The sequence below is a fragment of the Oncorhynchus nerka genome, linkage group LG10, assembly GCF_034236695.1.
Source record: "Oncorhynchus nerka isolate Pitt River linkage group LG10, Oner_Uvic_2.0, whole genome shotgun sequence".
NCBI lineage: Eukaryota > Metazoa > Chordata > Actinopteri > Salmoniformes > Salmonidae > Oncorhynchus > Oncorhynchus nerka.
The window spans coordinates 17,706,312-17,719,547 of NC_088405.1; the positions used below are offsets into that span (position 1 = coordinate 17,706,312).

Sequence of the window (13,236 nt, forward strand, 5' to 3'; positions counted from 1 at the left end):
GCACCTTGCCCAGCATTCTGGTCTCATAAACTAGATTTAACAAAGTAAATGTAAATCCGGGACACACTCAAATTAGTATGATATGTTAGGATGGTTACATAAGACAGAAGGTTACCTAAGGCATAAACAAAAGGAGGGTGGTTGGTCGGGGTGGATGTATAATGCGAACGTCTAGTAACCCAAAGGTTGCATGGTTGAATCGCTTCACGAACAACTTTAGCATTTTAGCTGATTAGCATCTTTGCAACTACTTACTACTTTTAGCTACTTTGCAACTACTTAGCATGTTAGCTAATCCTTCCCCTACAACTTTTAGCTAACCCTAATCCTAACCTTAACCCTTTAACCTAACTCCTAACCTCAACCCTACGCTGCCAGATTGTGCCATTTGTGTTTTCGCATTGTGGCAACAGTTTGTGGACTTGAAATATCTTCAGCCATTTGAAAACCCTTTAATCTAACTCATAACCTTAACCTTAACCCCCAAATTTGTAACATATTGTACATTTTGCATATTCTTAATATATTGTACAAATTGCAATTAGTAACATATTGTACGTTTTGCAAATTCTTAATATATTGTACGAAGTGCAATTAGTAACATATACGAATTGTAATTCGTAACATATCATATGAAATGGATGATGGACATCCACAAATGAATACATACCATACGAAACGCAACAGATCATACTAAATGGAGTGTCACGGATTTACGTACAGAATCATTTGAAATGCTCTGAGGCCAGGTTGCAGCTGCCCAGAAAGCCAGCCCAAGAAGGCTCAGGGGTCAACCCCCTTGTTTTCATTCAAAGTGAAAACACTACACAAGAAGTGGGGCAGCATAGGGTTGCCCACGACCTGCGGCTACACGTCTTCCTGAAACTGTTGATTGATTTAAATATTTTTGATCTGTGTGTCCTTGGTCTCATCAACCAGGGGAGGACTAGGCATCTGGCATTTCTGGCATACACCAGATGGGCTGGTCCAGTTTTAGCCCCTGGAAGGGTAAGGTCACTGGTTCCAGTCCAAGTCCCACTCCCAGCTGTGGGTCCTCATGCGCCCTCTGTGACCGTCCTGTCCTGAGACACAGTCTTTCTATAGGCCACTGATACATCCGTCTGTGGGTGGCACCTGTTCCTGTCTTATCCTCTGTTTAATTGTCTTCAGAATGTAAAGGATAATTGACTGGGGGCAGAATAAGGGCTTTGGCACTGGAAACACATTATGGTGAATGGTTGAAGGAGCCTCCTTCAAATGAAGATGAAAATAAGCCAATGTCAGTTACAGATAAGAGAAAATGAGAAAATATAATTATAGTGACAGAGGCCTGTGTAGCAAGGGAAACTCCTATCATCAGGTTCAGTTCTGAGAATTAAAATGGGGACAACTGCTGTGTTGTATGAACTCGATGGAATCATATGTGGCTAATCTAATAACTGTCCTAAAATGGAAGCCTTGGCATTTCAAACCGAAGTTGCTGCTGCATCACAGTACGAGATAGTCGGCTGCTGTTCAAATGAACATGACAGTCACATATGCTCAGAGACATGTGTCACTTTCAACGTGAATACATTACGCCGAAAGAGCGCAATGTATTGCCCAATGCCGCGTTCAAAACCCCTGAGAACTCGGTAAAAACAAGCTGCGACTGGGATTTCTATTTTTTTGAACGGTCATCCAACTCCGAATTCCAAATCGGAAACTCGGTGGCTCCTTCTAGATCTCCGACTTTCCGACCTGACGTCACGACGTCATGACTTTATCTATTTATTTTCCCGAGTTCTCAGTGGTCTTGAAAGCACAATAGGAACTGACTGAGACAAGTGGCCGGCACTTGGTATAAACATCAGCGCTTGGCGGTATTACTGCTTTCTGACCATCTTTGAGCTACGCACCGCCCCTCCGACCTGTAAATCTCTCTAGCATTCAGTGGAGCGAGCGGCTCTGACAGGCACTATCAACTGGCCGATCTGCGCGACCCTGGGCTGGATCAAGGGGAAGGAATGGGGACAGTCAGTTGCGAAGGCGACATCACCCGAGCGCTTATATGTCAGAAAGCGAACACTCCGCTAGATGATGTCGTTTGTGTTTTCGCATCGTGGCAACAGTTTGGGGACTTGAAATAGACTGGTGGTTTTTGAATGGCAGAAGCTATCGATGAAATTGGTGTTTAGAAAAGTGAAATCAATTTTCCGCTGTTAATCGACCGAATCCCTGGATGGAAGACGACTTGAGAGGTCGGACAGAAACTGTTTGAAGAAAACAGCCCTTTTTCAATGTCGCTGCGCCTATCATAATCTGAAACATCATTGGCAGCCTCGACGGCTGCTAGATGAGACAGACCATCTTTGCCATGGCATTGGTCCTGAAAAACTCGGAAAAGCTCTCAAAATGAAAAGCGCTCAACGTTTGTCATTACTGCGGATTTAAATGCCTCTCGCGAATGGACACCGACCGGCTATTTCGGTCCAGTTAGTGCGTGTTGCGTTTTTGACTGTCGTGGAAATCTGAAATAGATTGAAATAAACATACAATTAATTAAGTGCGGGTGAGAATATACAACGCACAGTTTTTTTTAAAGCAATATGGCTGGTGAGTGGGGCTGGGGACGCTGGCATAGGCTCTCCAAGGCTCCTAGATGCTAGCTGAGGCGGACGCCACCGTTACCCATGGAAGCGGCAACTCTATGATGAGTAGAAATAACTATTTTAACAAAAATCCGGACTCCTCGATCTCTATGTCCAAGATGGACGTGATCATCCCCTTCTCGCCAGACGTGCCCTGCGACAACAATGGCCAGCGCATGTGGTGGGCATTCCTCGCCTCCTCCATGGTCACGTTTTTCGGGGGTCTCTTCATCATTCTCCTGTGGAGGACCCTCAAATACCTGTGGACCGTCTGCTGCCACTGTAACATCAAAAAGAAGGTAATGACAAACACCTCAACGGTTTGTTATTGATGTGGCGCTCATATTATAATGGCAAGTTGTGCATAATGTCACATTTACGGTGATAGATATTACGCCACTGTCTGTCTTGACACATTTTTACTGTCCACCTTATGACCCGACGTTGTCATCCATTGTTTATAAAAGCTCTCCGGCCTGGGCTGGGGTGGTTGATTTACCATGGCATATTGACTTGGAGTCCAATTCGTGTTGTTGCATTAGCCTTCACTGGGATAGTGACTCACCATCAACTTATAGTGTTGATTTACATTTGGTTGAGTTGTCAACTAACGTTTATTCAACGTAAAATCAACAAAACATGTTATTGGATTTAGGTTAAAGGTAGGGTGAAAAAAATAGTGAAGTTTTCCACATTGTTGAAATGATGTGGAAACAACGTTGATGCAACCAGTTTTTCCCAGTGGGTAGGCTGAGGAGCTGTCAACTACCCTATAGCTAGAAAACTTTCACCAACATACAATAACAGGCCAGTCTATGTGGTAGGGGAGTACACCTAATATAGGCTGCAAAATTCTCTATTTTATCTTATTTTATGGTAATATTCCAGGCCCCTGGGAAACCAGTTATTACATGTTTTTCAGTAGAGTTAATACTTAGTATATTTCAGTAGAGTTAATACTTAGTATATTTCAGTAGAATCAATTATTGGTATATTTCAGTATTCTGTGTCTGTGAAATGCCTGGTGTTGTTGCTTGATGAATGTAACCTGGATGGCTGATCTGAAAATAGACTGTATGGATGCCCCTGCTGTGCTGCCTGCCTAGTTGGTTTGTTCCAGTGCAACAGTAGGCTAGGGGTGGCCCACATAAAGAATGAATCATGTATGAATCACCTGTGGGTAAACTGCTGCTTCAGTTTGCTATCACTCAGTGTTGTATAGGGCACAAGTGGTCCTCTTGTTGGTTTAGCTGGATAGTTCTAGACCTCCGAGGTGGGCACCTCACAGATCAAATCAAACTGCACACGTAATACACCACTGCAACTCCAAGAGCATTTCATTGTTTTCTCCAGTCTCTGCACAGATGATGCTGTCGGTTAAAAAAAACTGTTTTAGGAAGTCAGTCGGTCTCAACTTACTGGGAGCATAATATAATAACATGCAATTTATACATTTGGTGCATCAGCCGTTTTCCTCTTATGTCAGTCACTGACAGTCACTAACATTTTCAATTTACAGTAAGTTAGTCTTGCCAGTTATATAAGTGTCCAGGGACACTGACCTCCAGGGACCCCCATTGATTTTGTTAGTCACTCTCACTCAGATATCATATGAACATGGCTTAAGTCATTGCAAAATGTGTATAATTACCAGAAATTAGTTTTAAAATTGCACCCCCCAAAAAAGGTTGCGAGAGGGAGAAAGCGGGCCCTTTCCGCCCCTCTGCAAAGTCCTCCTGGCATAGGGTGGGGGGACGGCCCCTTTCCGCCCCTCTGCAAAGTCCTCCTGGCATAGGGTGGGAGGACGGCCCCTTTCCGCCCCTCTGCAAAGTCCTCCTGGCATAGGGTGGGGGGACGGCCCCTTTCCGCCCCTCTGCAAAGTCCTCCTGGCATAGGGTGGGGGGACGGCCCCTTTCCGCCCCTCTGCAAAGTCCTCCTGGCATAGGGTGGGGGGACGGCCCCTTTCCGCCCCTCTGCAAAGTCCTCCTGGCATAGGGTGGGGGGACGGCCCCTTTCCGCCCCTCTGCAAAGTCCTCCTGGCATAGAGTGGGGGGACGGCCCCTTTCCGCCCATCTCTGTTGGGTGTTGTATTGTGACAGCCAGGGGCATCAGAGGGATGACAGCAGGACAGGCAGAGGGCACTCATTCCATCCACCCTCCTCCTATCCTCCAGCCTCCACCATCCCTTAATTTCAACTTCAAGTTTTATTTTTCACATGCACAAGTACAGTGTAATATGGAGTTGCCCCCCTTTGTTGCTATAACAGCCTTCACTCTTCTGGGAAGGCTCTCCACTAGATGTCGGGATATTGCTGCAGGGACTTGCTTCCATTCAGCCACAAGACCATTAGTGAGGTTGGGCGCTGATGTTGGGCGATTAGGCCTGGCTCGCAGTCGGCATTCCAATTCATTCCAAAGGTGTTCAATGGGGTTGAGGTCAGGGCTCTGTGCAGGCCAGTCATGTTCTTCCACACCGATCTCGACAAACCTTTTCTGTATGGACCTAGCTTTGTGCACAGGGGTATTGTCATGCTGAAACAGAAAAGGGCCGTCTGCAAACTGTTGCCACAAAGTTGGAAGCACAGAATTGTCTAGAATGTCATCATATGCTATAGCGTTAAGATTTTCCTAGCCCGAACCATGAAAACAGCCCCAGACCATTATTCCACCTCCACCAAACTTTACAGTTGACACTGCATTGGGGCAGATAGCGTTCTCCTGGCATCCGCCAAACCCAGATTTGTCCTTCGGACTGCTAGATGATGAAGCGTGATTCATCACTCCAGATAACTAGTTTCCACTGCTCCAGAGTCCAATGGCGGCTAGCTTTTCCCCACTCCAGCCGACGCTTGGCATTGCACATGGTGATCTTAGGCTTGTGTGCGGCTGCTCGGCCATGGAAAACAATTTCAAGAAGCTCCCGACGAACAGTTATTGTGCTGACGTTGCTTCCAGAGGAACTTTGGAACTCGGTAGTGAGTGTTGCAACCTAGGACAGACACATTTTACAAGCTTCAGCACTTCACTGTTCCACTCTGTGAGTTTGTGGTCTACCATTTCCCAGGCTGAGCTGTTGTTGCTCCTAGACGTTTCCACTTCACAATAACAACACTTAGAGCTGTTATAACTCTCCTGTGACGATCTGAAGGTTCAGGTTACACTCTACGAGTGGGAAGTCTGCTGTTTTATGGTCTGTCATAAAACACGCTGCCCCTATGCTCTGTAGTGTTGGAGATTGGAATGTAAACTGTGGAACACAGAGAAACCCTTGGACATCAAAAGTTTGAATAATGAAATGAATTTTCTATTTTTGATAATGTGGGAGTGGTCCGTGGACACTTAAGGGACAGTCATGACGAGTGTGTTTCATTTGGTGATCTCATGAAGGACAGGAAACCCACATTACTGTATTTCTGTTTGTCTACACTTTTCAATGATCAGATTTACATATAGATGTTGGATAAAATGAATGAGTAAATATGAACTATTTGTGAAAAGATGTAATGAGATGTTAGCCTTCTAAATTTGAGTATGGATTTTCATATAAAGTTTAACTAGTCAGTGACCATGCCCCCGTGAGGCCAGACATGACATCATGTGTCATGGAATCGTCCCTTTTTCCACAGAGTATAAAACCCACTTCCTAAAAAATTGACATGAAGTCAGAGAACGCCGGGACGGAGTCCCCACGTTGGAATGGCTACAATTCTATAGACTATTAGACTAGAAAATATGCAGCTGACGCAACATGTGAAATGGTTAAGAACAACAACTCTGTAGTCCATGGAGACCATACAGAGTGTAGTGTTGGCTACACGGCTGGAAATGGTTCAACTCTGAGACTATCGATCACTACAGAATAAGAGCAAATCCTAGACGTAGAATTACTAGTCTGCAGCTGGAAATTACATAAGTCTAGTACGAGAATACCGACGTCCGCTGAATAATCTATTCTACGCTACGCCTGGCGTATCCATTACAACAGACACTATCCAAAGCCGCTGAGAAAGCGACAACTACGAAAGACATTGACTTCTGGGGACGTTAACCAGAGACTCTCTGATAAACTGACTGGCAATACGGACCAGCAATTCCAACAGAGAAGACAACGGCATACGGATGTAAATATATACATTGCAATTATTCTCGAATGAGCGGCCGTTCATGTGCAAAGGATTAGCAGTTCAATTAATTTAATTATCAACTGTGTAGTGAATCAATTTAGTCTTTCCCACTCTTTTATCTGTCCCCACCCCTTTCATTGTCTACCAAAGCCGTCATATGGGTTTAGCCCACTAGGGACATATCAATGCATTGTGTTATTAACCAATATCCATTGTTTGTTTTATGTATTTCTGTGGTTATTTAGTTAATCAGTAAATAAATAATTAAGCCAATTTGTATATCTATGATTCATCATTTAGGCTAGGGTTCATGCAGATATCCAAGGGTTTGCGACGTTCAGTAATGAGAACTCATGAGGTAATAATGATACATTCATAGAAGACTAATCGATAAGATATGAAAATATCTGAAGAGTCGATTTGGGAATTAGAGACTCTATAAACATTTTCCCGTGGTGCCCCAACTTCCTAGTCAAAGTTTACATGATTTGTGTAATCACGTAATAATAATTACACAGAGAATAGATTTGATAAAATAGCGGTCTTCACATTTAATGATAGTCCAGACACGACACAGTTGATCAGGGCAGCTCTAGCAGGGCAGACATTTTGAGGAACTGACTTGTTGGAAAGATGGCATCCTATGATGGAGCCACATTGAAAGTCACTGAGGTCTTCAGTACTGCCAGTGTTTGTTTATGGAGATTGCATGGCTGTGTGCTTGATTTTATACACTTGTCAGCAACGTGTGTGGCTGAAATAGCTGAATCCACTCATTTGAATGCGTGTTCACATACTTTTGTGTGTGTATGTGTATATCCACTTTGTCCTATAGTAGTATGTATGTGGTCCTAGACTTGGCTCTCTGGTACCGCTTGCCGTGCGTTAGCAGAGAGAACTGTCTATGACTTGGGTGACTGGAGTCTTTGACCATTTTTTGGGCCTTCCTCTGACACAGGCTTACTCTTTAGAAGATGACAGATTGTGTTGAACCCCTTAAGCCGATTTTGGGGGATGTGAATCTGGGCATTATGATGTTTGTTAACGTGACGATGGTGTGTCCCTTCTGGTTAGGAGTAATTAAAGGATAGAAACCTAATTTGAGAAACATGCGTGAAACTACTTCACCATTGAATCGTGCATTGGTCTCAATGGGAAATTCGCGCTAAGATTTGAGTGGCAGTTTCCTGCATCTCAAGTTAGGATTATGCCAGGGAGAGCTATAGGTCTAACAGCTTCTCTTTCCCGTATTCCCTTTGAATTACCAGCGTCAACACATCACCCAGGCCAGCCAGCCAACCAGGCAGCCCAGCTGAAACACGGGGCTTTGTACCTGGGGAGCGGTTCTAACGCAACCATGCCTGACCTGGGTCTCCTTTCTCTATATAATGTATAAAGATATTCAGGGTGAAGGCAGGGTAGAGTGGTGCTAGTCCTCGGGGGTGACTTTGGGGGGAGGGGTTGGTTTGACACTTGGCCACAGAGGGAACAGGCTTGTTGGGAGCATTAAGGAGGGAAACCGGATCTGTGTTCAGCTGACTGGCGAGGCCGGCTCCGTTGGCATGGTGTTAGTAACGGGATTCAGGGCAGCGGGGGCCTCTGGCACTGGGGATACTGGGCATCAGGGGGAAACTAATGGCTGCGGGGGGGGGGGGGTGATGCGTGTGTGAGGTGGTGTTGCATTTCATGCCCTTACCCCCTCTCTGTACCATCCCTGGGACATGTCCCAATACTGTTAAATGGCTTCCTCTCTTCATCTATTTTAACCTCATCTCCCTCCCTTCCTGATCACTGGATGGGCACTCAACTCAGGGCTCTCACCTATCACATTCACTCAGGCAGGTGTTTTCTGCAGGGGAACATTTTAAAGCTTTTTGGTCACATCCACATGTGCAATAAAGTACAGTGAAATGCTTAACTTGCGAGCTCTTTCCCAACAATGGAGAAAGAAGGTTGTAACATTGATATGAAATAAAACATGTGAAATGTGAGAGAAGAAACAGGATAATGCAGTTCTAAAGCTATATACAGGGGGTACCGGTACCGAGTCAATGTGCGGGGGTACAGGTTAGTCGAGGTCATTTGTACATGTAGGTAGGGGTAAAGTGACTATGCATAGATAATAAACAGCAAGTATCAGCAGTGGGGGGGGGGGGGGGGGTGTAAATAGCCCGGTGGCCATTTGACTAATTGTTCAACAGTCTTATGGCTTGGGGGTAGAAGCTGTTAAGGAGCCTTTTAGTCCTAGACTTGATGCTCCGGTACCGCTTGCAGTGCAGTAGCAGAGAGGAATGTCTATGACTTGGGTGACTGGAGTCTTTGACCATTTTTTGGGCCTTCCTCTGACACAGGCTTCCTCAGTTGTGTTGTCAGCAAACTTCATGATGGTGTTGGAGTCGTGCTTGGCTACGCAGTCATGGGTGAACAGGGAGTACAGGAGGGGGCTAAGCACACACCCCTGGGGGTCCCCGTGTTGAGAGTCAGCGTGGCAGAGGTGTTGTTTACCCTGCCTGTCAGGAAGTCCAGGATCCAGTTGTAGAGGGAGGTGTTCAGTCCCTGGGTCTCGAGCTTGGTAACAAGCTTGGAGGGCACTATGATGTTGAACAGAGCTGTCGTCGACAAACATCATTCTCCAACCCAAACCATGCTCATGTATGTGCATATCTAATACAGAGGTTACGAGCGTACAGTAGGCTACACAGTGATGCAGAGTGGGGAACACTGTTTGTCTTATTAGTGTGGGCCTATCCTATTATTTTCTCTTAGTGTCCCAGTGTTGCTGACTTGTACTTCCTACTTTGTACTTCCTACGACCAGACTGGGTGTCTGGGGACTCCATGCAAGGTTTAGACCAGGACACACACACTGGAATGGGAGCAGAGTGCCAGCAGTACATTGGGAGACAGCCTGAGAGGTGGTGCTGCAGTTTGTTTGTCTTTAAAGGGGCACTATGCAGTGATCACTCCGCCATTTCCTGGTTGCTAAACTTCTAATAGTTCGCCTAATTTCAGATTTTGTGACAAAACAAGCAATCATTGTGTAGAGAATCATTGTACTATTTAAAACGTTGTAAAATATATTTTCCTTAACCAAAAATATTGTGTATTCAGCAGTTTTTGAAGAAAAACAAAAGGGAAGCATAGAAAATGCACCCGACCCTTACCAATAAATGCAGTGAGAAATAAAATTGAGAAATAACTTTAAAAAGGTAATAATAAATATCACATGCCTTTTCAAAATGTGCAGTGGTCCATTCATCTGAACTGTGAATGAGCACTGGACAATTTCCTGACCTTTTGCTGTCCACTGTAGCCTACTGTATGTGTTGTCCCTCCCTATGGCCTGGCTGCTACAGTAGGCTGTCAGTGGTTGACTTCGATGCGTTGTGTCATGTGTTGTTGATACTGGAATGGAGTCGGCAGCGTGCCTCCCAGCCGTCCAACCAGGGCGTGATAAGTTTCTACTCACTGACACACATGCCCCTCTGTCCTGCTCTGATGTCCTGGGAATAACATGCCCCTCTGTCCTGCTCTGATGTCCTGGGAATAACATGCCCCTCTCTCCTGCTCTGATGTCCTGGGAATAACATGCCCCTCTCTCCTGCTCTGATGTCCTGGGAATAACATGCCCCTCTATCCTGCTCTGATGTCCTGGGAATAACATGCCCCTCTCTCCTGCTCTGATGTCCTGGGAATAACATGCCCCTCTATCCTGCTCTGATGTCCTGGGAATAACATGCCCCTCTCTCCTGCTCTGATGTCCTGGGAATAACATGCCCCTCTATCCTGCTCTGATGTCCTGGGAATAACATGCCCCTCTCTCCTGCTCTGATGTCCTGGGAATAACATGCCCCTCTCTCCTGCTCTGATGTCCTGGGAATAACATGCCCCTCTCTCCTGCTCTGATGTCCTGGGAATAACATGCCCCTCTCTCCTGCTCTGATGTCCTGCGAATAACATGCCCCTCTCTCCTGCTCTGATGTCCTGGGAATAACATGCCCCTCTCTCCTGCTCTGATGTCCTGGGAATAACATGCCCCTCTATCCTGCTCTGATGTCCTGGGAATAACATGCCCCTCTATCCTGCTCTGATGTCCTGGGAATAACATGCCCCTCTATCCTGCTCTGATGTCCTGGGAATAACATGCCCCTCTATCCTGCTCTGATGTCCTGGGAATAACATGCCCCTCTATCCTGCTCTGATGTCCTGGGAATAACATGCCCCTCTATCCTGCTCTGATGTACTGGGAATAACATGCCCTTCTCTCCTGCTCTGATTTACTGGGAATAACATGCCCCTCTATCCTGCTCTGATGTACTGGGAATAACATGCCCCTCTCTCCTGCTCTGATGTACTGGGAATAACATGCCCCTCTCTCCTGCTCTGATGTACTGGGAATAACATGCCCCTCTATCCTGCTCTGATGTCCTGGGAATAACATGCCCCTCTATCCTGCTCTGATGTCCTGGGAATAACATGCCCCTCTATCCTGCTCTGATGTCCTGGGAATAACATGCCCCTCTATCCTGCTCTGATGTCCTGGGAATAACATGCCCCTCTATCCTGCTCTGATGTCCTGGGAATAACATGCCCCTCTATCCTGCTCTGATGTCCTGGGAATAACATGCCCCTCTATCCTGCTCTGATGTACTGGGAATAACATGCCCCTCTATCCTGCTCTGATGTCCTGGGAATAACATGCCCCTCTATCCTGCTCTGATGTCCTGGGGATAACATGCCCCTCTATCCTGCTCTGATGTACTGGGAATAACATGCCCCTCTCTCCTGCTCTGATGTCCTGGGAATAACATGCCCCTCTATCCTGCTCTGATGTCCTGGGAATAACATGCCCCTCTATCTATCCTGTGTGGCTGGTTATAGAGCCTGTATGGTTCAGACAAATATAAGCAAGCAGAAAGTGTGTATGATCTTCTGGTTTCACTTTATTTCATACTCCACTGTGTTTAAGAAAACAATTAGCCTAATTGCATAAAATATATTACTTCGTCCTGTAATTCTTTTGGATTTGATTGAAAAGAGAACCTCATTGGGGCGGCAGGGTAGCCTAGTGGTTAGAGTGTTGGACTAGTAACCGAAAGGTTGCAAGTTCAAATCCCCGAGCTGACAAGGTACACATCTGTCATTCTGTCCCTGAACAGGCAGTTAACCCACTGTTCCCAGGCCGTCATTGAAAATAAGAATTTGTTCTTAACTGACTTGCCTAGTAAAATAAAGGTAAAAAAATAAAAAAATTCAGTACAGTCCCAATGTGGTACCTGGTGCTTTTAAAATAAGTACTTGAAAGTAACCATGGCCAAAATGTGCTGCTGACAAAGGAGTGTAGGAGTAAGGAGCTTGTGTTTTTGAGAGAAATTATATCAAAATGGTTAAATTAGTGAGAACTAGATATAACTGTTGCAATAGTTTGAGTGGGTACTGTCTACCATCATCCAATGTTGAATTATTTTGCCATTTTAAATTATTTTATATAGCACTAATTTTGCTAATGTGGACAGTTTGCAAAACTTACACAAACTCAAATTTTAAAAATGTCATATTTTTCTAAATATTTTGAATCAAACATCATCATGTTTGTATCACAACTAAAGTGGCCAAATAACTTGTAGAGCTGAGTAATGTACTCAATTTTAACAAGGGTTGTAGAACATAACAGGTGTGTATGTATATATATATATATGAGACAGACCTTTTGATAATGGTGTTTTACGCTAGAACATTCGTGCTTATATCCTCCTGCCGTGAGCACATTGCTGCGCTTATAATGTGAAGAAAAAGCCTAATAGTTCATCAACATTTTAAGCTAAACGTTCTGATCTGTTGCGGCAGCCACACTGCGCAATTGTTTTTTGATGCTAGTGGTTGTAGTGATTTTGGATCTGTTTGGAATATTTATTTCTCGCTCAGAATAGAATAGGTCAACTTTTGTACTATGGGGACAGTAGATTGACCGAAGCTAATGCTTTTGCTCTTCATTAGGCCTACTCATCTTGTTGGCTGACAAAGTAAATATAGACAGTTATCCCAATGTTTTTATTATGCACCTTGGAATTGGATAAGGATGCGCGCAGTTGCGATGTGTCTGAGAAACCCATTTTCTTGATGGAGAGCCGTTCTCTCCACTGGCTTCCAGTTGAAGCTCGCATCCGCTACAAGACCATGGTGCTTGCCGTGTGAGGGGAACGGCACCTCAGTACCTCCAGGCTCTGATCAGGCCCTACACCCAAACAAGGGCACTGCGTTCATCCACCTCTGGCCTGCTCGCCTCCCTACCACTGAGGAAGTACAGTTCCCGCTCAGCCCAGTCAAAACTGTTCGCTGCTCTGGCCCCCCAATGGTGGAACAAACTCCCTCACGACGCCAGGACAGCGGAGTCAATCACCACCTTCCGGAGACACCTGAAACCCCACCTCTTTAAGGAATACCTAGGATAGGATAAAGTAATCCCTCTCACCCCCCCCCCCC

General features: G+C 45.3%; 1 protein-coding gene across 1 annotated transcript in view; it reads left to right on the forward strand.

Moving 5' to 3' along the window:
- Positions 1-1,877: 1,877 nt before the first annotated feature.
- Positions 1,878-13,236, forward strand: part of LOC115119311 (calcium-activated potassium channel subunit alpha-1a-like) — a 374,301-nt gene continuing 362,942 nt past the window's right edge. Inside the window, exon 1 of the mRNA XM_065023097.1 lies at positions 1,878-2,929. Within this exon, the coding sequence (XP_064879169.1) occupies positions 2,642-2,929 (288 nt within the window). The 5' untranslated portion in view covers positions 1,878-2,641. The remainder of the gene's footprint in view (positions 2,930-13,236) is intronic.